At 44.4% G+C, this 23607-nt stretch overlaps 1 protein-coding gene across 7 annotated transcripts in view; it reads right to left on the bottom strand.

Moving 5' to 3' along the window:
• BICRA (BRD4 interacting chromatin remodeling complex associated protein) overlaps nucleotides 1-23607 on the bottom strand; it is a 464194-nt gene that overhangs the window by 215046 nt on the left and 225541 nt on the right. For 5 of the 7 annotated variants that reach the window (XM_085625221.1, XM_085625220.1, XM_085625225.1 and 2 more), the window contains exon 3: nucleotides 14671-14840. In XM_085625221.1, coding sequence (XP_085481347.1) covers nucleotides 14671-14731 — 61 coding nt within the window. In that variant the 5' untranslated portion in view covers nucleotides 14732-14840. Of the gene's footprint in view, nucleotides 1-14670; nucleotides 14841-22787; nucleotides 22959-23607 lie in introns of all 7 variants that reach the window. The other 2 variants (XM_085625223.1, XM_085625222.1) reach the window with 1 other exon arrangement.

Below are 23607 nucleotides of genomic sequence, written 5' to 3'. Positions count from 1 at the left end.
TGCCTCTGGTTACCTCAGCCTCCTCACCTGCCTGTCCTCTGACTGTCCATTCATTCGTCCACTGCTGGGCAGTGACTGCCTGCCTGCCCACCAATAGTCCAAGTAGGCTTGTCTCCTTCTGCTCCTGCCTATCCACTGCCTGCCATGGAAGCGATGTGGGTGGCAGAGTCATTTATACCACTGCTCCTGGAGGGTCAGGGGAGCAGGCCTTCCACTGCTCTCTCTTGTTGGGTAGATAGGATTCTTCTACTGTAGAGGTGGCAACTAAAGAAACTAGCATGCGAGACAAGCCATTGCCAAGCCATGATCTGGCTTGGCTGTAAGGGTACGGACACGTAAATGATGTAATCATGCAGCAAACGTTGTATAAAAATATGATAAAGTTACTTCACAATAAAAACATCTAAATTTCAGTGACACACGGGTGCATTTCACCTAAGTACAACAGACTAAATCTTTGAAAGGCTTCTATTAAAAGTGGTTGTTTATTAACATTTATGTAGCTAAACCCTTGTTCCCCACCCTGAGGATGATTATGTCATTGCTGCACTAAAAGGCAAGTCACTTGTGCCCTTCATATAGCCTGGACTCTTATAATGGAGAAATCCTTTTGTACTCTAGCATGGACACTCTTCTAGGTACAGACAGGCTAGGCAGTGTGTGTTTGATCCTACCACCTTTTCTGGTGTCTTAATAGAGTTATGTACACCCCCCCTCCCTTACTGCCCTTGCCCTGCAATGTAGTCTACTTCAGTGCCAGGACTGCTGGGCCAATCTCTGCTTTCATTTAATTTATGTGGTGTTTCAATTTTTTGTTTTATTTGGCAAACATATGCATGACGCACAATCTGCGACCGCCCTGCAGGACAATGGAAAATAACCTTAGCTGTCCATCACATGAGATCTCATACTCTCACTCACAATTTCTAAGGCACCGTCGGCCTGTACCCTCAAATCTCCAACTACCACTTTGTCCTCACACTCACCCTCTACTGCGAATTCACTAACTGCTCTGCGGCATACCTGCACACACTTTGGACCCTGCAGGCTGACAGAACTTTGGCATAGGCACGCTTCTAGGTACAGATAGGATCAACACACACTGCCTAGCCTATCACCTTGTATTGTATCTTGACAGTGTTAGGTCTATTCCTCTGTACCTGTTACACACACACTTTACAGTCCTGGCACTGTTAGGCCAATCTCTGTTTACTTTTAGTTTATTTAGACAATGTATCAACTTTTAGTTTTTTTGGCAACCACATACATGCAGCCTTGCATGGTAATAGTATTTTCTTGTCTTTAAAAGTTTTATTGCTATTACTCGTTTATAAAAAATAATTGATAAAATAAATAAAATGTGCAGGTTAGCTAGTGCCAGCTCTTCAATCCCTGGCGATACAGCACCCAGGAAAATGTGCTGCATGGCTAAACATGTATTATGTCTAAGAGGCCAGAGCATCCTAAACCTTTGATTCATCCAAAACTCCACAATTACATACTTTCATTTTCACAACCCAGATTTCACTCAATTGTTTTCCACCGATTTTTTACTTGCTAGCTGGCCCTCTCTTTTTTCTTAAAACCTTACTTATCTTCTTGTATCCTTCATCAGTCACTCCTTCTCTCGTGCTTTCCTTTTAAGATTTTCTCTTAATTTATCCCTTTTGCTCACTTGATAACATAGTGCCTGTCGTTCAGGTACCCCCGCTCAAATATTAGTTTGCCATATCTGTTTTACACCTGATCACCACATAGGTAAAACCTATTGCATTTACCAATGCTTGCCAAATTTAGATCTCTGAATCGAGAGTTATATTTGCAGATGCATTTGCGAGTTACTCTGTGCCTGAAATAGTACACAAAATGATTTTTGATGCACACAGCTTAAAGAGACATGGGCTGCCTTTTCAGCACCACCTCGAAACAGAGAGAATTAATTTATTAAGAACAGAGGTTCCGCATGGTAGAGCAACAAATCAGTCAGAAATGAAAACACAAATGTATACACTGAGGATATTTCTACAGGAATGAAAGAACAGGGGCAGAGCTACACACTTTGCACTGGTGCAACATTTAACCCCTTGCATGCTCATGACAAGCTGGACTCGTCATGGCACACAGTCGTCGTGTGCTCATGACGAGCTGGACTCAACATGACACCCACACACGGGGGAAGCGCTGCCCCCCCCCCACCCGTGGGCAGTCGATGAGGGAGTTTTTACCGGGGACGGCAGGGTAAGACCTTCGCCTGCCTCCCCCCGCCCTCCCCCGCGTCATCAATGACACCAGCGCGCGAGCCACGCTGACGTCATTGGAGGTTTCCCTTTGTTCTCCGAAGCGCAGGAAGCCATTTGCTTCCTGCGCGTCGGAGAACAAACAGGTAAGTTTTGGGGCTGGGGAGGGGGGGGGGGTGGGGGGGAGGGATTTAAACTAATGAGGCTTCGGGAGAAAGGAAAGGGTTTTCCTTTCCCTCGATGCCTCTTTTGTGCATTCCTGCTGCACGATCGTGTAGCAGGAATGCCCACTAGACCCAGGGCTTTTTTTTTTTTTTAAATACGAGTGAGTTTTGTTGGTTGGGGGGAGCGGCCCCTTAGGCAAGGGCCGCTCCCCCTTTAAGGGCCACAATTTTAGCTTGGTCTGCCCCCTGGGGGGGGGGGGGGGGGGATTTTAACTTTTTTTTATTTTAAACGGCCCACTGCGCCAAATGAATAGATGTACTGGGCAAGGGTCACTCCCCTTTGGGGGTCATTTACAAAAGCCTACGTTTGTTTGTGGGAGCGGCCCCTTAGGGGGAAACATTTTGGCAACCTTGGGCAAGGGTCACTCCCCTTTTGGGGGCATACATTTTGGCTTTGTCTGCCCCCCTGGGGTGGGGGCAGATTTAATTTTTTAATAGAATAAATGTAGTGGGGAGTGACCCCTTGGGCAAGGGTTGCTCCCCTGTGGGAAGCATTAATTTGGCCGTTTTTGCCACCCTGAGTGGTAGTATCAAAGAGGATGATGGACGGAGCGCTTGAGCAAATCAAACACTCACCCCCAGTCAACTGATCTGGGTTTACTCCATCATCATTTTTAGCTCACTCCAATCCCCAGTTCAGACATGGCCATACGCAAATCAGTCTGACCCTGTGCCTCATGGGAACAGTCCAGCCCGAACTGCCAAGCCATGTCTTCTCTGGACCGGAAACAGCCATTTTGGGACCGGTTTCTGGCTAATCAGCCGTCATCAGCCAGGCTAGCTTGAGTCCAGTGGCAAAGTGAGCAAGGGACCCACGTCTGGGCATACCCAGCCAACTTAGGGTGAACAAAGCGCACAGGGTCAGTTTGATTTGCATATGGCCATGTCTGAACTGGGGTGGTGGAGTGAGCTAAAGAATGAGGATTGTTTAAACCCAGATCAGTTGACTGCGAGTGAGTGTTTGATTTGCTGAAACACTCTGTCCATCATCCCCTTTGGTATCACCCTGAGGGGCAGATCGCCTGATTTCTTTTTTTTGTAGGGCCACTAGGCCACCAGGGTTTTTTTTTTTTGGGAGCGGCCCCTTGGACATGGGCCGTTCCCCTTTATGGGAGGATGATTGTGGCCATTTCTGCCCTCTTTGGGTGGCAGAATAGCAGTATGCTTTTAGGCCCATCTCAGAAGCCATTAGACACCAGGGTTTTTAAAATGTTTGTGTTGGGGAGTGGCCGCAAGGGTTGCTCTCCTTTTACTGGGGTGAATATTTAACTTATACTCTTAGGTCCACCTACCCCTTATCTTGGCTGGTAGATTGTGTGTGGACTGGTACATTATTTGCATATGTGATTGTAATGTTTTTTTCTCCTTTTTATTCTAGTGTAAAGCTTTTGATTCCTGTTTGCGGTTTCGACAGTGGTTGTTCTGCAGTTTTGCCTAGTTGCATTTTTTTGGTAAGAAAAACATTTGTTGTATTTACTCCAAATGAGTAATATTGTAATGTATGAATTTTTTTGTAAGTGGTGTCATAATGGCAGCATATTTAGTTAGTGTTTTGAGCATGAAATTCTTTGCGATGTGTTTTGCATGGTCTTATGTGTAATTTATTTTCTCTTTCTTTTTTAGTGGGATATTGTTTAGCCATACTGTGTCTGTGCAGAGTAGGTGGTGGTGAGTTTAGCTGCCTCTGGCAAGTGAGTGGTATCGTTTTGGAGTATGGAATATGCTACTTACCAGTATGCATCTGTTATTGGCATGTAGAGCTGCAGAGTCACACACTTAGGATAGTAGATCGCCTTCTGGTGGCTCGGATGCTTGCAGGTTGTTGTTTTCTTCGGAAGAAGTCTTTGGTCACGAGATAGGCGACACCTCCCTTGGACGACAGTGCGCATGGGCATCAACTCCATCGTTCGATTGTTTTTTGCCATGATGGGAAATGATGGAGTTTGTAGAAAAGAGAGAGATGTCCACGTGTGTTGTCTAAGTAAGACAATGCTGGAACAGATAAAGGTCCCGGGGAGGTGGGTGGGCGTGTGTGACCCTGCAGCTCTACATGGCAAGAACAGATGCATACTGGTAAGTAGCATATTCCGTTCGAGGCCTATGAGATGCAGATCACACACTTAGGATAGACTATATAGCAGTATCTCCCCTAGCGGTGGTCACCTGTACCGGTTGCAGCAGTTTGAAATAAAGTTTTAAGGACAGCCTGACCCACAGAAGCTTGCTGCTTTGCTTGCACGTCAACACAATAGTGTTAAGTGAAGGTGTGTGTTGTAGACCATGTGGCTGCCTTACAAATATCTTCTAGGGGAAGGTTTCCTAAGAATGCCATGGAAGCCCCTATTTTGCGTGTGGAATGCGCTCTAGGGGGAACAGTTAGTGTGCGTTTAGCCTTGTGGTAGCATATTTGGATACATTTAACTATCCACCTAGCTATCCCAGATTTGGAAATAGGGTTGCCTTTATGTGGTGGAGAGAAAGCAACGAACAATTGTTTTGTTTTGCGGAATGATTTGGTTCTGTCAATGTAGTAAAGAAGGGCTCTTAACGTCTAAGGTATGAAGAGCTCTTTCAGCTACCGAGTCGGGATTTGGGAAGAACACTGGTAGCTCTACTGATTGGTTAAGATGGAACGGAGATATGACTTTTGGAAGAAATTTCGGGTTTGTTCTAAGAACCACTTTGTTACGGTGTTATTGTAAGAATGGTTCATGTATGGTTAAAGCGTGGATTTCACTTACCCTTCTGAGGGATGTGATAGCGATAAGGAAAGCCACTTTCCATGTGAGGAACTGTAGTTCGCATTTATGCAGAGGTTCAAATGGGGGTCCCGTGAGCCTTGTAAGAACAAAGTTTAGATTCCACACTGGAGAGGGTGGTAATCTGGGAGGAATAATTATTTTTAGTCCTTCCATGAAGGCTTTGATCGCAGGTACTCTCAAGAGTGACAAGTGTCTATTTTGTAAGTAGGCTGCTAATGCTGCTAGGTGGAGACGTATGGATGAGTATGCCAAATTACATCTTTGCAAGTGCAGTAAGTAGCAAATGATGTCCTGGATGGATGCATCCAGTGAGTTTATATGATTGTTAGTGCAGTAAATGGCAAATCTTTTCCATTTTGCAGCGTAGCAGGCTCTAGTGGTAGGTCGTCTGGCCTCTCTTATAATATTCATGCAGTCTGGTGGTAGGTTGAGATAACCAAACTCTAGGACTTCAGGAGCCAGATTGCCAGTTCGGTTGAGCTGGATCTGGGTGTCTGATTTCTCCATGGTTCTGGGTTAATAAGGACAGGGAGAGATGCAGTTTTTGGTGGGGCACTAGCGAGAGTTCCAGTAGTGTTGGGAACCATGGTTGGCGTGCCCATGTGGGAGCTACTAAGATCAGTTTGAGAGACTGTTGCCTGAGCTTGCGTACCACTAATGGAATGAGTGGGAGAGGCGGAAAAGCGTACGCAAATCTGCCTGACCAGTTCATCCTTATCGCATTGCCCTTTGACTCCGGGTGGGGAAACCTGGCGGCGAAGGTTGAGCATTTTTGGTGTGTGGCGAACAGATCTATGTCTGGTTGGCCCCATTGTTGGAAAAAGGGTACTAGAACTTGGGGATGTAGTTCCCATTCGTGGATCTGTTGAGTCTGTCAACTTAACAGATCGGCAATCTGATTGTGAACCCCGGGAAGGTGTTCTGCAAGTAGGTATATTTTCTGGGGAATGGCCCATCTCCAAATGTTCTGTGCGAGCTGGGACAGCTGGAGAGAATGTGTGCCTCCTTGTTTTTGTATGTAATACACGGCTGTCATGTCTGTCCGAATGAGGACAGTTTTGTTTTGGAGATGTAGTTGGAATGATTTTAGTGCTAGGAACGCTGCTAGCAGTTCCAGGTAATTGATATGGAGCATTTTTTGTTGAGTGGTCCATTTGCCCTGAGTGGTGTGGCCGAGGAGGTGGGCTCCCCATCCTATGAGCGATGCGTCCGTTGTCAGCACTATCTGTGGAAGAGGCTCTAGGAACGGCCGCCCTTTGGAGAGGTTTGTTATGTTCCACCATTTGAGAGAGCAATGTGTGCGGCTGTCCACCAGATCCGCAAGTTGTCCGTGAGCCTGGTTCCACTGAAGTGCTAGACATTCTTGCAAGGGGCACATTTGAAGTCTGACATAAGGCACAATGAAGATGCATGACGCCATCATGCCTATGAGTTGCATAAACACTTTTGCTGGAAGAGAGTGTTGGATTTGGAATTTTGCGATAAGAGCTTGCATATTGGCTATCCTGGCTGCATTGGGATATGCTAGGGCTGTGGAGGTGTTTATGGTGGCTCCTAGATACTGATGTATGTGAGCAGGTTGGAGGTGAAATTTGGGATAGTTTATTGTGAATCCCAAGTTGTGTAAAATTTGGATAGTTTGGGGAGTGTGTAGGACACACTTGTTGAATGACTTGGCTTTTATTAGCCAGTCGTCTAGATACGGGAAGACATGAATTTGTTGCCGTCTGAGATGTGCTGCTACTACTGCTAGACATTTTGTGAATACTCTGGGTGCGGTTGTTACCCCGAATGGGAGGACTGTAAACTGGTAGTGTTGTCCGTCCACCACAAACCTTAAATACCTCCTGTGGGCAGGACGTATGGGAATGTGGAAGTAGGCGTCCTTGAGATCTAGTGTGGTAAGGAAATCGCCTTGTTGCAGTAGTGGGAGCACTTGTTAAAGAGTGATCATATGGAAATTATATGAGTTGATATACAGATTTACAGGGGTCTGAGGTCGAGTATTGGTCTTAGAGTCCCGTCCTTTTTGGGGATTAGGAAGTAGAGTGAATATACCCCTGTACCCTGATGTTCTAAAGGAACTGGTTCTATTGCGTGCTTTGAAGCAATGAGAGAACCTCTTGTTTGAGGAGTGTAAGATGGTCTTGTGACATGGAACGCTGTTTGGGTGGTATGTGTGTGTGTGGGGGGGGGGGGGGGGGGGGAGGGTAGTTGTTAGTTCCAGGCAGTAACCATACTGGATAATTTGTTTGACCCACTTGTCTGTTGTGATGGAGTTCCAGACAGGTAGGAACTGTGTTAGTCTTCCCCCGACCGGAGTGGAATGGTCTGGGGGAGTGGAGGAAAGTCACTGTTTTGTGGCAGGGGAGGTGCGAGTGTTGTTATTACCTCGACCTCGCCCCTTGTTGTTGTTTCCTCTGTATCCGCCTCTAAAATATCCTCTAATGGGGGATGTGTGTGTGGCGGTTTTGAATGTAGAGGAGGTGTCAGTTCCAATATTTTTGGAGGCTCCTCTATAGAAGGAGCGCCAAAAGGAGCCATGTGGTTGGGGAGATTGTAATGCTCCCATGGACTTAGCCGTCTGTGTCCCTTTTCATTTTTTCAAGGGCAGCGTCTACTGCTGGCCCAAAGATGGGGAAAGCTGGTGATAGGATTGCCAATAAAAGATAGGGGGGTGGACAATTCCGGGGGGCATGTGGCGATACGTGTGTTATTAATCTCTAAAAGAATATCAGTTATTTTCTGGAGGAAAAAGGCCTGAAAAGCATAGGGTCCTGCTGCAAGGTTAGTGTCAGACTTTTTGCTGAGTTCTTTCAAGATCTTAAAAGTCTCCTTTTGTATGTTAGGCGCGTCGGCGATTCGCTCAGCATAGTACTCAGCTTTTCTGGATATAATGGCCTTTATTATAGAGTATAAGTAGAGATTTGTAAATTGTTAGCTCAGCAGGGTCATAAACTTTCCGCCATCGTCTTTCGGCTTGGCGAAGGCTTTGTTTCCTTTCCCTCAGTTGTTCATTAAACCAGGGGGCCCCCTTGCCTTTATGTCGAATTCTTTCATTGCGTTCTGGAACTACCTGATCAATAGCAACTTGTAGGGTGTTGGTAAGAGTTACACTTTCTAGATCGATATTGCCCTGCTCAGAATTGGGTGGGGATAGCCTCTGTAGTGTAGTGTAGTCTAACGATGGAGTTGATGCCCATGCGCACTGTCGTCCAAGGGAGGAGTCACCTATCTCGTGACCAAAGACTTCTTCCGAAGACACCAACAACCTGCAAGCATCCGAGCCCAACACCAGATGGCGATCTACTATCCTAAGTGTGTGATCTGCAGTTCATATGCCTCGAACATGTGGTTTTTTTGACAATTTTTTATGGTTGCAAGGGATTCTGGGTAACAGAACCTGGTGGGAGGCAGTCAAGTCACCCCATCCTGGATTCCCCTGGGTGTCTAGTTTTCAAAAATGTATTGGTTTGCTAGGTTTCCATAGGTGCCGGCAGACCTATGGTTCAAAAACGACAGCTAGGCACTTTGCCAAAACAGGGTCATTTTTCACAGCGAAATTGAGGTGTGTCCACGTTGCATTTTGAGCCATTTCCTGTCGCGGGCACTAGGCCGACCCACACAAGTGAGGTACCATTTTTCTGGGAGGCCTTTGGGGAACGCTGGGTGGGTGGAAATTTGTGGATCCACGCAGATTCCAGAACTTTCCACCACAGAAATGTGCGGAAAATGTGTTTGTTTGACAGTCTTTTAGGTTTGCAAGGGATTCTGGATAACAGAACCTGGTGGGAGGCAGTCAAGTCACCCCATCCTGGATACCCCTGGGTGTCTAGTTTTAAAAAATTTATAGGTTTGCTAGGTTTCCCTAGGTGCCGGCAGAGCTAGTGTTCAAAAACTACAGCTAGACACTTTGCAAAAAAAGGGTACATGTTCCTTCTGAAAATGTGGTGTGTTCACGTTGTGTTTTGAGCCATTTCCTGTCGTGGGCACTATGCCTACCCACACAAGTGAGGTACCATTTTAATCGGGAGACTTAGGGTAATTCAGATTTGTAAAGCAACTGTTATTACCTATTGATTTTTTATTCATTTCTGCCTTCCAAAGACATTGTGTAAAAAAGAAGTCATTTTGAAAAACGACCAATAATTCTCATGCTACTATGAGTATTGCCAATTTCGAAAATGTGCAAATATATACTGTTTCTAAACTCTATAATTTGTTCCCATTTCAGAAATACATAGGTGTCTTTCATACTGATTTTTCCATGTATACATTTTCCCATAATTATTGCTATATACCCGATACATAATAAAAAGCCATTGCAAATTGCTGCTCAGTTTTTGCCTCTGGGTTCGTCGGGTTCTTGGTGAACCTACAAGTCTTCTATATCCCCACAACCAGGAAGGTCCAGCGGATGTAACGGTATATTGCTTTCAAAGAGCTGACATAATTAGAAGAAGTTACAGGTGAAAACATTGACACAAAAGGCTGTTATTTCAACTAATTTTCAATTTTTCCTATATTTAACTGTTAGTTTCTATAAAGAAACCTTGCTGGATCTACACAAATGACCCCTTGCTGAATTCAGAATTTTGTCACTTTTCTAAAATGTATAGCTTTCCAGGATCCATTATTGCTTTCACACCTATTTGTACCATTACCTGGAAGGAGGTTGAAAGCACAAAATATAGTAAAAATAGGCTAGGACCCAGAAAAACGCCAAAACTGTGTAAAAAAATGTTGGTTTTCTGACAAAAGTCCGTCATTCCCTAAAAGCTGGGAAAAAGGTAATTTCAGGCCCACAAACTCTTTTTTGATAACATTTGCAGGGAAAAACCCAGACGCTTTCATTTGCAGCCCGTTTTTCCCATGTTTCCCCAAAAAAACAAAATGTTGCTCTATTTTGGCTAATTTCTGAGACCCCTTCAGGGGAATCCACAAACCCTGGGTACCTTTCGAATCTCCATGATGTTGGAAGAAAAGGACGCAAATTTGGCATGGATACATTATGTGGTCAAAAACTTACAGTGGCCTAAGCGCGTACTACCCCAAATAGCCAAACAAGCATTTGCAATGCAATAGGTCTCGCATTAGTAAAAGTTTGAGCTTTTGGCGTTGCAAATAATAATGCAACACCAATAGCTCTAATTTTTTGTAATGCGAGACCCAAGTATGCTACTATTGCACAAAATGCACACAAATATGACAGGACAATGTGAGTACGTATTTGGTAAACTAAAGATATGTGATTACGAAGTAGGTCATAGAGACAACACATTAAAAAAAAAAGCATTGGCATAGCCAATAGGTCTCGCTTTTGGGACCTTATAAGTATTTAGTTATGCAGCACAATATCCTTGGTGCAACAACATCAACCGCTGCATGGCTAAACACTTATAAGGTCCCAGAGGCGAGACCTATTGGCTATGCCTATGCTTGTTTGCAAATCGTTGTTTCTAGTTATGTTCGTCTTATTGTGTCAACTATGGTAAGCCAGAGCTACAACTCATAGAATGCATATTGCTGTCATACAAAGAAAATCAGTGAAAGGAGAACTGTGTCCTTGCTGATGACGTTATTTGGCACTTCCACGATCCTCCACTATCTATTTGTGTGTGGCAATCAGGTCTCCCGATTCCACAGCTAACAATCTGACCACTCCACCACATCCTCGGGTGTCGAGGCTACTTGTTGCCGGCTTCAGCTGACCGGCTGTACAACGGTGTGCGGTGGATCAACGTGCAGTGATGTGTTAATAATTGGCACTCGTATGCCTCTAAATATGTCATTAGTATGGTATTGATGGACAGATGAGATGCAAACACATTTATCTGGGGGCGGCCTCCTGATGGCCACACTGGGCCCAGCGATCATGAAAGGAGGAGCCATTCGGAACCCCCCGTTGTTGACAGTACAGTTTGGGCAAAGATACCTTTAAGAATGTCGACTTCCCAGATCTCCTATCTATCCAGGAATAGCTCACCAAATCTAGAGTTTTTCTATGCATTCTTTGACCTGTTCTGTTTTTCTAATAATAAAAGCTGGTTTACAAGTACCAGAAAAAAATAATAAAGCTTGCCTGGATTAGCGACCTGCTTGCGCATAGACCTAGAAACATTGAGAGTAGGGAGACGACCGAGGCCAACAAACACAATTAGGCAAAAGAAAATAATTAAAGACTAAAACACGCCGAATGATACCACTGAAAATTCCACAAGGGTTGAAAAGCAAACAGGAACATGTTATAGAAAAAGTAAGAACTGAGGGATTTATGATAAGTGCTATACTCTATACTGACCGTAGGTATTCTTGCCTCCTTTGCTGGAAGTCTGTGGCAGGATCCAGGGTGGATTTGGAGCAAAGAGGTTGTCGTTGGCCTGCTTCTTTCCAAAGAGCCTGGTCAGGGTCCCGGATTTTGAGTGGGTCTTTTTCATGGCGTCGGGTGCTGTGGTCCGGACCTGGGGTGCTCCGGGCCTGCTCCTCTAGCAGGGCATGCTGCGGTACTGGGGGCGCGCGGCGGCGGTGGCTCTATACTGACGGGCACAGGTGGAACGCGTTGGGCTGGCCCACGGGGGAGGGGAGCAGGGAACACCCAGCCCTCTTCCTGCAAGACAAACTCGCACAGGTAGGAAGGACGCCTCTCTGCCAGGGATCTACCCCCTGCCCTTCCCGAGAACGAAACTGCCCTCCTCCCGGTTAGAGCTGTCAAGAGGAGTTGCCCCGTCACTGTCTGCTGCCAGAGAGTGGACTTTGGGAGGGTGACGCACCAGGGAACACCCCCGTGAAAATATTTCATAGGGTCTGCAGCACTGCCTTGCAAATTATTGCGCAAAGCACGAACAGACGCTACGTAGGGAGAGGGCACCACACGGGTGCTGCTGTGCCGTGTTGTCCCACAGATTCACGAAGGATAAATGTACTAAAAGCGATGTCAAAATGACGTGTGAACTGGGGTTCTGTTATACAAATCCTGGCCCTACACACCGTCGCTACTGCAGGTTGGGAATAAGGCTGTACTTGGTGTGCTGCTGCCCTCTCACAGAGCGCCTGTCCTTTCAGAGTGTAGAAATGCCATGGCAACAGTACGGTGAAAGTAACAAAGGTGCTGCTCCTGCTCCGCTTTTCACCACGAAAGCCCTGGTAACATGAGAGTTAAGGTAAACCGGTGCTCTTAATAATCCTGCCCGGCACAATGAGCAAAAAAACAACTGGAAACAAGAAGAGATATATATCTTACTCCTGGCGATTATGTGTTGTCCCTCAAGTGCACCTTTGTGGTCAGCCTGTGAGGTGCTGCTGTACGTTTGCACGTGTGCCTCCGTGTTGGTTCACTAGTGCTGCTGCGCCTTGTTTCAGAACATCAGCAAGTAGCTGGACGAAGCAGAGCAAACAAGCGCCATTACTCATCAAATCTAAAAACACACAAGCCTGGCTTCCGGGCAGTTTGTAGCAGAGTTTAAAAACACACAGGCAGCTGTTGACTCTAAGAACCTGTCCTTCCGAGGCAGAAGGCACGTACTGGGCAGTGATGTCTGCTCTCCGCGGAGACCAGCGATCCCGCGTTGCGATTAAACGCCCAAGCAGCGGACAGGTGACGCGCTCATTCCTGACGGTTCACTCCGCTCGCCTTACCTTTCCCCTAACAACACCCTCTCTGTAACTACAGCAACTGCCTGGGCCACATACTTAGCTGCTATCGCAGCCTTCTCACAATGAGGCATTGTTAACAAACGCAGGACACTCCATAAAAGACCAGACGATGCAAGTGTACTGCATGCAGGCTTATGGTTGAAGAGTGGAGGATCATGACACTCAGTGGAGGAGCAAAGATACCATGCTCACGCATTTATCTCATGGCTTGAAACCCGCGAGTGGTGCGTGCGCGAGCACCACTACGAGCATTGTGCTCTCAATTATCGCGCCCATGTCTGGGTACGATAATTGAAAGCACATGACGGCCTATTGGTGTCTATTACGCGCACCAAGCGTGTAATAGACACCAATAGGCCATGGGCAGAGCAATGCGCCCGCCTTTGGCCAATTGCGTGCAGTCTTCAATAAAAAGACGCAAGCAAAGGCCAATCGGGTAGCAGAAAAGGAAATGCACACGCACGAGCGTGTGCAATTCCTAGGTCAGCTACCAAACCCCGTTTTTCCCTTACAAAATGTCTCGCACTGCGCGAGCACTGCTGCGCAGTGCAACGCTAGGCGTGAGACCTAAAAAAAGGTTTAGCACGGTGGGTAGGGGGCCTAGCAGCGATGGGGTTAATGTCTCAAAGAACGTGCTCAGTATTCATCTGTGTTCACACGATGATCAACATATAAGAAAATATAGTGTGTATAAAAAAGAATCCAATAAAGAAACTAAATTCATTTATAAATCACCGACAGTGTTTTTAGCATTTATGAGTCGCTGGGTAAAAAAGCCCATAGTCCGTTTCATTTACCGTCTGCACCATGGCCCACTGGATCAGTTACATTTTCTTTGTACCATCACTTTCAAATATTGAAAAATAATATTCGATTCTTGCACTCAACTATTCCACACTGCAGCAAAAACTTAGCTAGTTTAATCATGCTTCCATGTTAAGTATGTATTTGTATAGCACAACTTATCGCCTGTGAGGGTATCCAGGAGCTGATCTTAACCTGTTACAAATTCTAAAAGGTGAAGTTGGTGGTAAAAGGAGAAAGATGCTTTTACTTTGTCAATTAAGAAATCTCTAGGCTTGCTTACGCATCAAATTGACTCTTTATGACACTTTAGGAAGGCTGCAATAAATTCCTTTAAAAAAAACCTAAGAGCAGGATGGGGTTTCTGACCTGGTTTTGATTAAAAATATATTTTTAATATTTTTATTCAAAACACTGTTAAGGGGAACATTAAATAACAATTGAACTCATGGTTGCGCTTATGAGTTTAATACACAAATACAATAAACTGCTGACGTTTGCGAAAAATAAACATACAATTAGCAAGTGCGAGATCCCCCACTTCATAACAGATAACCAAGAAAGAAATGCAAATAAGACCTGTACAGAGCCACCTCTACAAGTGATGGAAAGGCCCCAAATAAACTATGTGACAGGTGCCCAGGATAAGGGCCCTAAATAAAACATGGTGAGAGGTATGCTGGAAGAATCTTGGTTAACTCGGATTAAATGAAAAAGTCCTCTCTGCATCTTTAATCTTCACCACTCATCTCCAGTCATATCCAATGATCCTAATTCAACCCAGATGGCCTCTACAAAGAGAAGCCACACACCAGGAAATAGCTACCTCCAATTTAGACACCATCATCAAAACACCCCATGGTAGCTATTAACACACAACCTTGAAAGTCAAATCAAACTGCTTCTTAGACACAGATCACAAACTATGAATCTTCGGTGCAGGTAATGTAGACCTTAAAATGGCTTCTGGAGGGGAAAGGAGCAAAATACCTGCTTCTCTGAGTGCCCGGACATTTGGATGACAAGAGGGCTTCGGTCTCTTAGAATTCATCGGTCCGGATGTCAGATCATTTCCACGGCAACAGAATGTGATGTCACAAGCAGAGGGCAACGGCGTCAGGCCCGCAGACGGGACTCAGGGCCAGAAATGGCGGTGCGCTCTTATGGAGGAATGAGAAAGAGCAGTGTGAAAATGAATGGAAATAAATTAAATAAATACATGTTGACTTTAAAATAAAACAAGAAAACAATAACGGGGGTAATGCAGCTTTGCATGTGCTTTGGGCAGATCTCTACTCCCCATTTACCCAATCCAATACACTGTAGCATCAGTTGGAAGTGCAAGACCTCCTGCGGGCCACAGATAAAGCAGGTCATTGCACTATTACTTCCTCTTGTGTCAGCCTTGCTATGGTACAAAACTTCACCTGAATATTTGTGCTCCTTCAATATATCCCCATTAAGGAAGTTCCTTTGGCATTTAGTGAGCTCGTATCACAACTTTACTTTGCAAAAGAGTCTATCCTTTGGTTTCCGCATCGTGTGAACATGCCACCAGGGTGCCTTCAGGTGGCCTCTATCTAAGTGTTAAAAGGAACAAAAGTCCTGAAGACAACCGAATTTCAAGACTTTTAGTTTATCTTATTTCTGTCCTCTCTCCCCACTTTCTGGCCTCTATAAGATCTCAGGAGAATGTTATTTACTGTGTACCTATCCGTTCATAGCATATCTTGCTAGAGATTCAAATGCTCTGAATACTCCGATCTAATGGCAGATGGGAATAGAAAACAATCAGAAGTTGAGGCGTTACACTGGTTTACTGTGGACTAAGCAAGGCTTCACAGCTGGTCTTGTAACTCAATAATTCGTCAAAGAAAAACAATTGGAAACATCCGATCCCAACACTAAATGGAACGAGTATACGCAGTATGTGTATTTACACCTACACATGCTGGTTGGTACCAAAATCCCTCCTTTCAGTATTGAAAAGGGACATTTTAGTGTCAATTGATTCTCAGCTAAATTCTCCACTCACTATTAAGCAAATCTCTAGTACTGAGAGAGAACCAAAATCCAAGTGCTTCAACACTTCACTTTGGTCTTGTGAAAACAGTGCTCCAACCCTTTAAAGTGTTGAACCACGTGTTACTTGCATCTTATCCAATTTCCCTCTAGGTGCTGTGGAATGTTCTACGTTCTTTCATAATACCTCTGTACTTTACTCCATTAGGGAGTAATGCAAAATTTCATTAGGGAGACAGGTACTAATTTAACTGGTGTACTCAGTTTTGCCTTACAAAAAGTAGCTCCTCTCACCTCAGTATCCTCAGACATCTGTCTCACTTATCCTAAATGTACTCATCTCGTCCCCAGGCACGTTAATCTACATCTTGTAGGTAACCTCCCACACCTACCTGCCTATCTACAGTACTTAAAAGACAACTTAAAACATACCTCCCCCGAAATACTGAAAAACGGACATCGATAAACGGAAAGGGTAGAGCACAGACTTTTATTTAGTTAGGCTGGCACGGATGATCAATATTCCAATTTCCCACCCATAAAGGATACGATGTTCTAAGGCTTCCTTCACTTGATGTCACTGGCCTCATTTCCCTGCTCCTTCCCAGAAAGAAAGTGATCAAAGCCAGTTCTGTTAACTCATTGGGACCCCCTTGAAACAGCACAAGAAGGGCTGCTGGCCTACAAGGGTGTCATTGGGTCATCTTGGCCTCTGTTGAGGACAGGAGATTAGGCTTGCTCTGTCCTCTAGAGTCTCCCCTTAGGCCGCTGCTTGTTTCTTGAGGACGAGAAGGCTCCTGCCAGAGGGAAGGATGGAATGGGCCCACTAATTTGAATGAATGCAACACTTTTAATGGATGGAAAAAGAAAGTGAAATGGGTAAAATCGCAAGGACAGCATTAGAGTATTTAGCAGTGATTGACCTACAGAGCTAAAGCTGCTCATCCATTGTGAGACTGGTATACACTCTCCGTCACTGATCTTTATACGGTTAATGCAGAACGCCACAAACTAAAACACGCTTTGCTCGGGCCCCATGCTCCCCTAACAAAGTGATGAAAATGCTAGCATATTGTTTTTCAGGTAACCAATGTACAAAATATAAAATCTTCATGCCAAAGCCTTGTACACACCTACATATCGCAATGCACGTCCAAGGCAGGCAAGCCCCAAAGTCAGAAGACTACTGTCACAGTCAGATGTGGGTCTTGAATTATAACATTTTAAACATTCTGGACTTGAAGAGGCAGTGGTTTGAACTGCTGATGCTTATCACAACTGATGAGGTAGGAGGTATTCAAGTTATGATGACACAATGACTGTTTAAATGCTATTCTTTCAAGATGGTACAAAAGGGGGTGGTGATGGACGGAGCGTCAGACCCAATCCAACACTCGCACCCAGTCAACAGATCTGGGTTTGATCCATCACCGTTCTTTAGCCCACTCTGCCACCCCAGTTCAGACATGGCCATATGCAAATCAGTCTGACCCTGTGCCTCATGGGAACAGTCCAGCCCGAACTGCCAAGCCATGCCTTCCCTGGACCGGAAACAAGCTTCCTAGGACCGGTTTCTGGCATTTCAGCCGTCTTCAGCCAGGCTTGCTTGAATCCAGTGGCAAAGTGAGCAAGGGACTCACGTCTGAGCATACCCTGCCAACTTATGGCGAACAAAGTGGTACAAAAGGGGGTGGTGACTGACGGAGCGTCAGAACCAATCAAACACTCACACCTAGTCAACAAATCTGGGTTTGATCCATCACCGTTCTTTAGCCCACTCTGCCACCCCAGTTCAGACATGGCCATATGCAAATCAGTCTGACCCTGTGCCTCATGGGAACAGTCCAGCCCGAACTGCCAAGCCATGCCTTCCCTGGACCGGAAACAAGCTTCCTAGGACCGGTTTCTGGCATTTCAGCCGTCTTCAGCCAGGCTTGCTTGAATCCAGTGGCAAAGTGAGCAAGGGACTCACGTCTGAGCATACCCTGCCAACTTATGGCGAACAAAGTGGTACAAAAGGGGGTGGTGATGGACAGGATAACAAAGGAAAAGACATGACAGCGGGGAATTCATCATGCAGTGTGAGGATTGCATAAAATTATAAGCAAATCAAGTTAACGTTCATAAAATAAATGGTGTTAGATGCAGATTTGTTAAATGCAGTGATTGGTGAGATGCGAGGACAACGAACAAGAGGTGGTATTCAGCAGGACCAAAAGTCCTAGCCCATCATTTAGATCAAAGTAGCACTTACATTATAAATTGGGGGGAAAAAAACACAGAACAGGACATTCGATATTGCCAGTCAGTGTGGAAAATAAATATTCAGAGCTGCTATAATCCCCATATTTCTCACAACACTTCTTTTCTCCCATTGGCACTCAAAACAGTCAGTAAAGTCATCGTTTAAGCGGATTCAGTGTGAGGAATCTAACAAAGGTACTCCTGGAAAGCATTTAATAGAGGCAAACCAGTCATAATACTGTTCATTTCGCTCCTACGGCAAGGCGGATGGTAAAACCCACAAACCACTATCAAAACACAAGCAAATTCCTTGTCTGACATGTCAAGACAGCCATGTGCCTACGACAAGCCACCAATCAAAGTAGTCTCCCCATTCTCAAGGGCCTGCAATATGAACCACAACTTAAACACTATCGTGCACATACTGCAGATACTGTTACACAGGCCGGCAAGCACCATGAACCACTAATCAAGCAAATCTGCAAACTTGCAGGGGTGCGCAACCAAAATCTCTAGTCAAACATTATTCTGTTCATTCAGTAGATACTGCAACACAGGCCAGCACACATGATAAACCACCTATTGTGTTTATCCAGCAACTTTCCAAATGTCGGTGCATACCACAAATTCCTCAATAGATCATCCTAGATCTTTTTATTATCCAATATTTCAAACAAGCTAGCACACAAACCACCACACAAATATTTGCAATTTTCCTGTTACAGCAATACAAGTTGGCTTGTACAACCAACTACTAGCCAAACCTAAATTGGTTCATTATTCATCAGATAATGAACATCCCAAGAAGCATACCAGGAAGTTCTGCATTCTAGGCAGTGAATGATTACGAAAAGGTTGGAGGAAAGTGGGATAAAACATATCTATTTTAAACATCAAGGAAAACAAATCTAATTTGAGGATATATTTTGACAGATTGAGAGAGACTTTTTCGAAACTTTAATTTTTATGTGGCAATGGGCATGCATTTTTTCTCCAACACACCCTGGCAATGACCTAGGGCTTGAAATCTGTCCAACACACAAACGTAAAGAGAATAGATAACATTTGTAAAGATTAGAAGTGTTTGTGTCTCCGTGCAAGATTAAACTCTTGCTCTACTCAAGACTACACTTTTTGCTTAAGAGCTTGCTCGCTAAACGTAAATTATGGAGTCACCTTGAAAGCACAATACATTTACCCAGAACAGACTTTTAAAAAGATTTCGTAAAGCCAGCAGGTCCTGCCTTTGGGACCCATTAGCATTACCAGTGGTTTTTAGCCATGCTGCACAGCATTTGCGATGTTGTGCAGCATGGCTATAGATATGAAAAATGGCCATATATATGTATATACACGCACACACACACAAAACCAACGCTTTTGACACAGCCATCCCCATCATTTTGTAGGTGTGCACACCACGTGTGCATGAGCCTACAAAATGAGGTGGGCACTCTTTTCTTCTTTTTAGTAATAGATACGAGTTGAATAGGTAACTGAAGAGAAAAACTCTAAAGATTATTTTTTTTTTTAAAGGGGGGGAGCAGAAGCAACCAGGGGGTTGGGTGGATAAACCGACATCGGAACACAGGGCAGGATGGGACGGGGGACACCAACGAAACCCAGGAGGGGATACGAAAGCAACAGGGGGAGGATGGGAGTGAAAGCAACATGTGGCAGGGTGAAAGCAACATGGACGGCATAGGTGATGGGAAGCAAGGAAGAGAAGTACAAGGTGAGTGCAAGAGAGAGGGCAAGGCGAAGCCGTCGGGCAACAGAGAACAACACGGAGTACAGGAGGAGAGGCTTACATAAGGAAGACAACTCAAAAATACAAGCACTCTAATGGAGTGCTTCACACAAAATTAATAAGAAGGGCTTGAAAAGCAAGCAGTGATTCTAGCCAATCAAAGATTGTAAGAAGGCAATGCTCCATGAGAGAGACAAACAGTGTAAACAATTGTCGCACTCCCAGCCCCTCTATGTTCTGGGTAAGCCACAAAATGCCTCACAACAACCAGCGCGCACAGTCTTGTAGGCTCGACCTAAAAATGTTCAAGTGTCTCAAGCTGCTGTCATATACTTTTGCTCAAGCTTATAATTTTCAGTGTAACTCTCTGTAAAACCCGTGGTTTATAATAAAAAATCTTAAGCCAAAATAGTTTCATTCCGAGGATGCAGGTTTTTCTAAGATTCACAACAGTTAAAGGTCATATCAAACTAGCGGTCTGAGAAGTGTCAATGGAAAAAATAAATGAAGCAATATTAGACACAGAAATAAGACAAATTTCAAGAATAAAATGCCACACTGGGGACTGCAAATGATCCTCGCTACAGTCCTTTCTTTAGACAATATGAGATTCGTGCTAGTGACCTCTCTTGACAGCTGTCCTTTTCCAGTCCTAGCAGGTATCCAAGTTGTTTACTATAATCTATTCCAATTTTTTTTCAACCTCACTACAAACAGCTTCAAATGCCTGGTGTACAAAGCGACATATACAATACTACATTAAGTGGACCTTTGTGTCATACCTTGATCATGGTTTGATAGCTTTGTCAACTGTCAGCCCTGGCTCATGATTACATGGTTTTCTTATCAATCTCAGTTCCCTGTTTTCCATCGGCTGGCTTTCCCTCCCTGTTCTGAGTTTGCGAACCCCAATCCCCCCCTCCACGCTAACGTGGCATAACTTGTTCACCCTTGCCTTTTTTAAATCCAAATTTTTAGCTGTTGTTTAGCACTCCATGGGACTGGGAGGGTGTGTGAGCTTCTGCTTGCTTTCCTCTCAATTACCCCTTTCTCTCCCTCTGTGGTGCCCCACGTACATACCAATGCTCCTCTAGGGTGCAGAATGGTAACCTTGGTGATGTGCCCTGGATGTTGTCCCCGCTACCTACGCTTTACTGACTTTTCCGCCCCCTTTCTTTACTTTTGCCTCCATCAGCCACTGCCTTTCTCCTGTGCCATGGAAGTAAAGCTATTGGCTTCGTCAATGTCCGATCCTTTTAAAATCTGCTGGCATTAGCAAGGCTAAGAGGTGACAAGCCATATTAAAACATTGTTTATTCACTTTCAAGTTAACTGACACATTGTGTTACTCAATGTGTGCTGCGTCATTACCTCGAATCACGAAACACAGCAGCAAGGGAAGAAATCATTGTCTTGTATACTTTCAAAATGGCCGTAGCGCTATGTGATGTGGGATGCAACACACGCTGACTCACACAATACGGCACTCATCTTAAAAATACAGCAAACAATGTTTTTCTATACTTTTAACATGAACTGTCACCACTATTGCTTTGTTAAATGACGGAGCATTTTAAAGACATCCAGCACAACAAAACAATACGCAACATAAGCAAAAAGTGAGACCGATTAGCATTGCAAATGTTTCTAATTTCTGTCAATTCTATTACTACTGGAAGTGTAGTATTTCGAATTCATGGCATTTTAAGGGCAATCGCCCATTTGTTGCTACCCAATGTAAGACAGCATATTCACATGACTATGACCGAGAATGGTGGTCACAAAATCCCATCTTCACACATAAAATGTGACATTTTAGTTAAAAGCAGTAAACCAATGGATCATTCTGCCTTTATTTTTTAATTAGGACAAGACTAAGTAAATTTATTACTCATAATGTATCACTATTTCTAGAGTGTGCAACTAAAACATAAAATGTGTGCAAAAATACATTAACGATTTACACACACACACAATCTACTTAGTGCAATATTAAGTGACTTTTTAAGCTTTTAACTCATAGGCACAATCCACATGCATAACGGATTTTGTCCAAGTAAAGCTCGGGAATTGCATTTTCATGAGGAAGGAAAATAGTGCTCTACCCTCAATAGAATAAACTGGGATCCAGAAGCCTTCTCAATAGTATAAACATCTTAAACCATTTTTCAATGGGTAGTTTGGGTAGGACTAGATATGTGCACGCGTGGCGGTTCCATTTTTTTTTTTGTTTGGACTTGCATATAACAGCCGGGTTCCCAAAAATATGCAAACAAAAATGCTTGTGTAGAAGGATTTTTAACCACACACTCCTTGACCAGAATACACATCGTATTATAATGTGTAGCATTTTATAGTGCTTACTACCCTTTGGTGAGGCTCTGAAGCGCTTACCCACATAGATAGCAATCTGCACCGTGTTGTGTGCGTGGTTAGTGGAGTTGCTGTTTTCATTTTGAGTCTGTATGGAAAGTGTTTTCCTGTTGAGTGTGATGAACACCGAGGTAGAGTTATCATGTTATGTGAAACAGCGTCTGAAGATAGAATGGATTAGGGAAGAGGAGCACAAATAATTATATAGACGACAAAACAAATTAGCGGCACAGGGGCAACAGGATGCTGTGTGCCCGTACGCCAAAAAAGGGCTATTCAGAAAAGGTCCAGCAAGCCAGTCAAAGATGCTGTTGATCGAGTAAAAGGATACCAAAAGGGTAAGTATGGGAAACTGTGATATAAGCCGTAACCATGCACCTTTCATTTTATTCATTTAATTTGTAAAGGTCTACTGCTGAACAAACACACCCCATGAAGGAAGGAAGGAAGGATGGATATGGAAGTCACAATGAATGATCTTCGAGAGTCTTGAATGTGTTTTACACTGCTGGCATTCATGTTAATTTTAAACAATTTGTAGGGCACTCTTCGGTCATTGCTATGGCTTTGTGTGTTATGCTTCGCCAGGTGGATGTGGAGTGTCCTAGTCTATGTTTGGGTGTTGTGCACCTGTCGAGTTGGTGTCGCGTCAAAAAAATTACTTACCTATAGTAACTATCATTATGATGGATACTCTAACTACCTGCAGATTCCTCACCTGTTGAATAATCCCAGGAGTAAGACTGGATCTGGAAACTTCAACCCTCTTTGACAGCGGTAGGGGATGTTGGCTCCATGTCAGTGCCAGAAGCGATGCCTGGGTACGTCACCGAAACCATATAGCCCCACTCCAGCGCAACAACGTCTGTTTCCATCCTTTTTTTCTCATCTTCGAGATCAACAGATGGAGGGACATTGATTAGATACAAGACAGTGCATAAAACTAAATGGAACCTTATTAGTACTTTCCCTATATAACCATCCATCAAACAGGAAGGAGGGTGGGATTGGTGAGGAATGTACAGGTAGACAGAGTATTCACCAGAAGGATTATGTTACTTACCCCGTAAGCATCTGTTCGTGGCATGTAGTGCTGTAGTTTCACAAGCTCTGCATACTCCTGCCATCTAGTGTAGGGTTTGGAGTTGTGCAACTTGATTTTCTTCGAAGAATACCTTTGAGGCACGAGATAGTGGGACTCCTCCTCCCGGTGATGTGGCGCATGGGCATTGACTCCTTTGTTCTATTGCTTTAACCACAGGCAGGTGAGAAAGGAGTATAAGGAATATATAAAAATAGAGATGTCCATGCTAAATGTGAATGTATTAGAGAAATGTGTAAAAAGTAACTGCAACGACCACAGGCATACGGGGACGAGGGAGGGCGCAAATCAATTTACAGCACTATATGCCACTAACAGGCGGTTAAAGGGTAAGTAACAATCCGTTCGATGGCATGTGTGGTTGTAGATACCCATGCTCTGCAAGGACTGTAAAGCAGTCCCTCCTTAGAAGAAGTGGCTAGGTTGGTGGGAGTTT

This window comes from Triturus cristatus, chromosome 9, assembly GCF_964204655.1.
Source record: "Triturus cristatus chromosome 9, aTriCri1.1, whole genome shotgun sequence".
Taxonomy (NCBI): domain Eukaryota; kingdom Metazoa; phylum Chordata; class Amphibia; order Caudata; family Salamandridae; genus Triturus; species Triturus cristatus.
The sequence above is the reverse complement of the archived record's forward strand: the minus strand, read 5'-3'. Positions and strand labels throughout refer to the sequence as shown.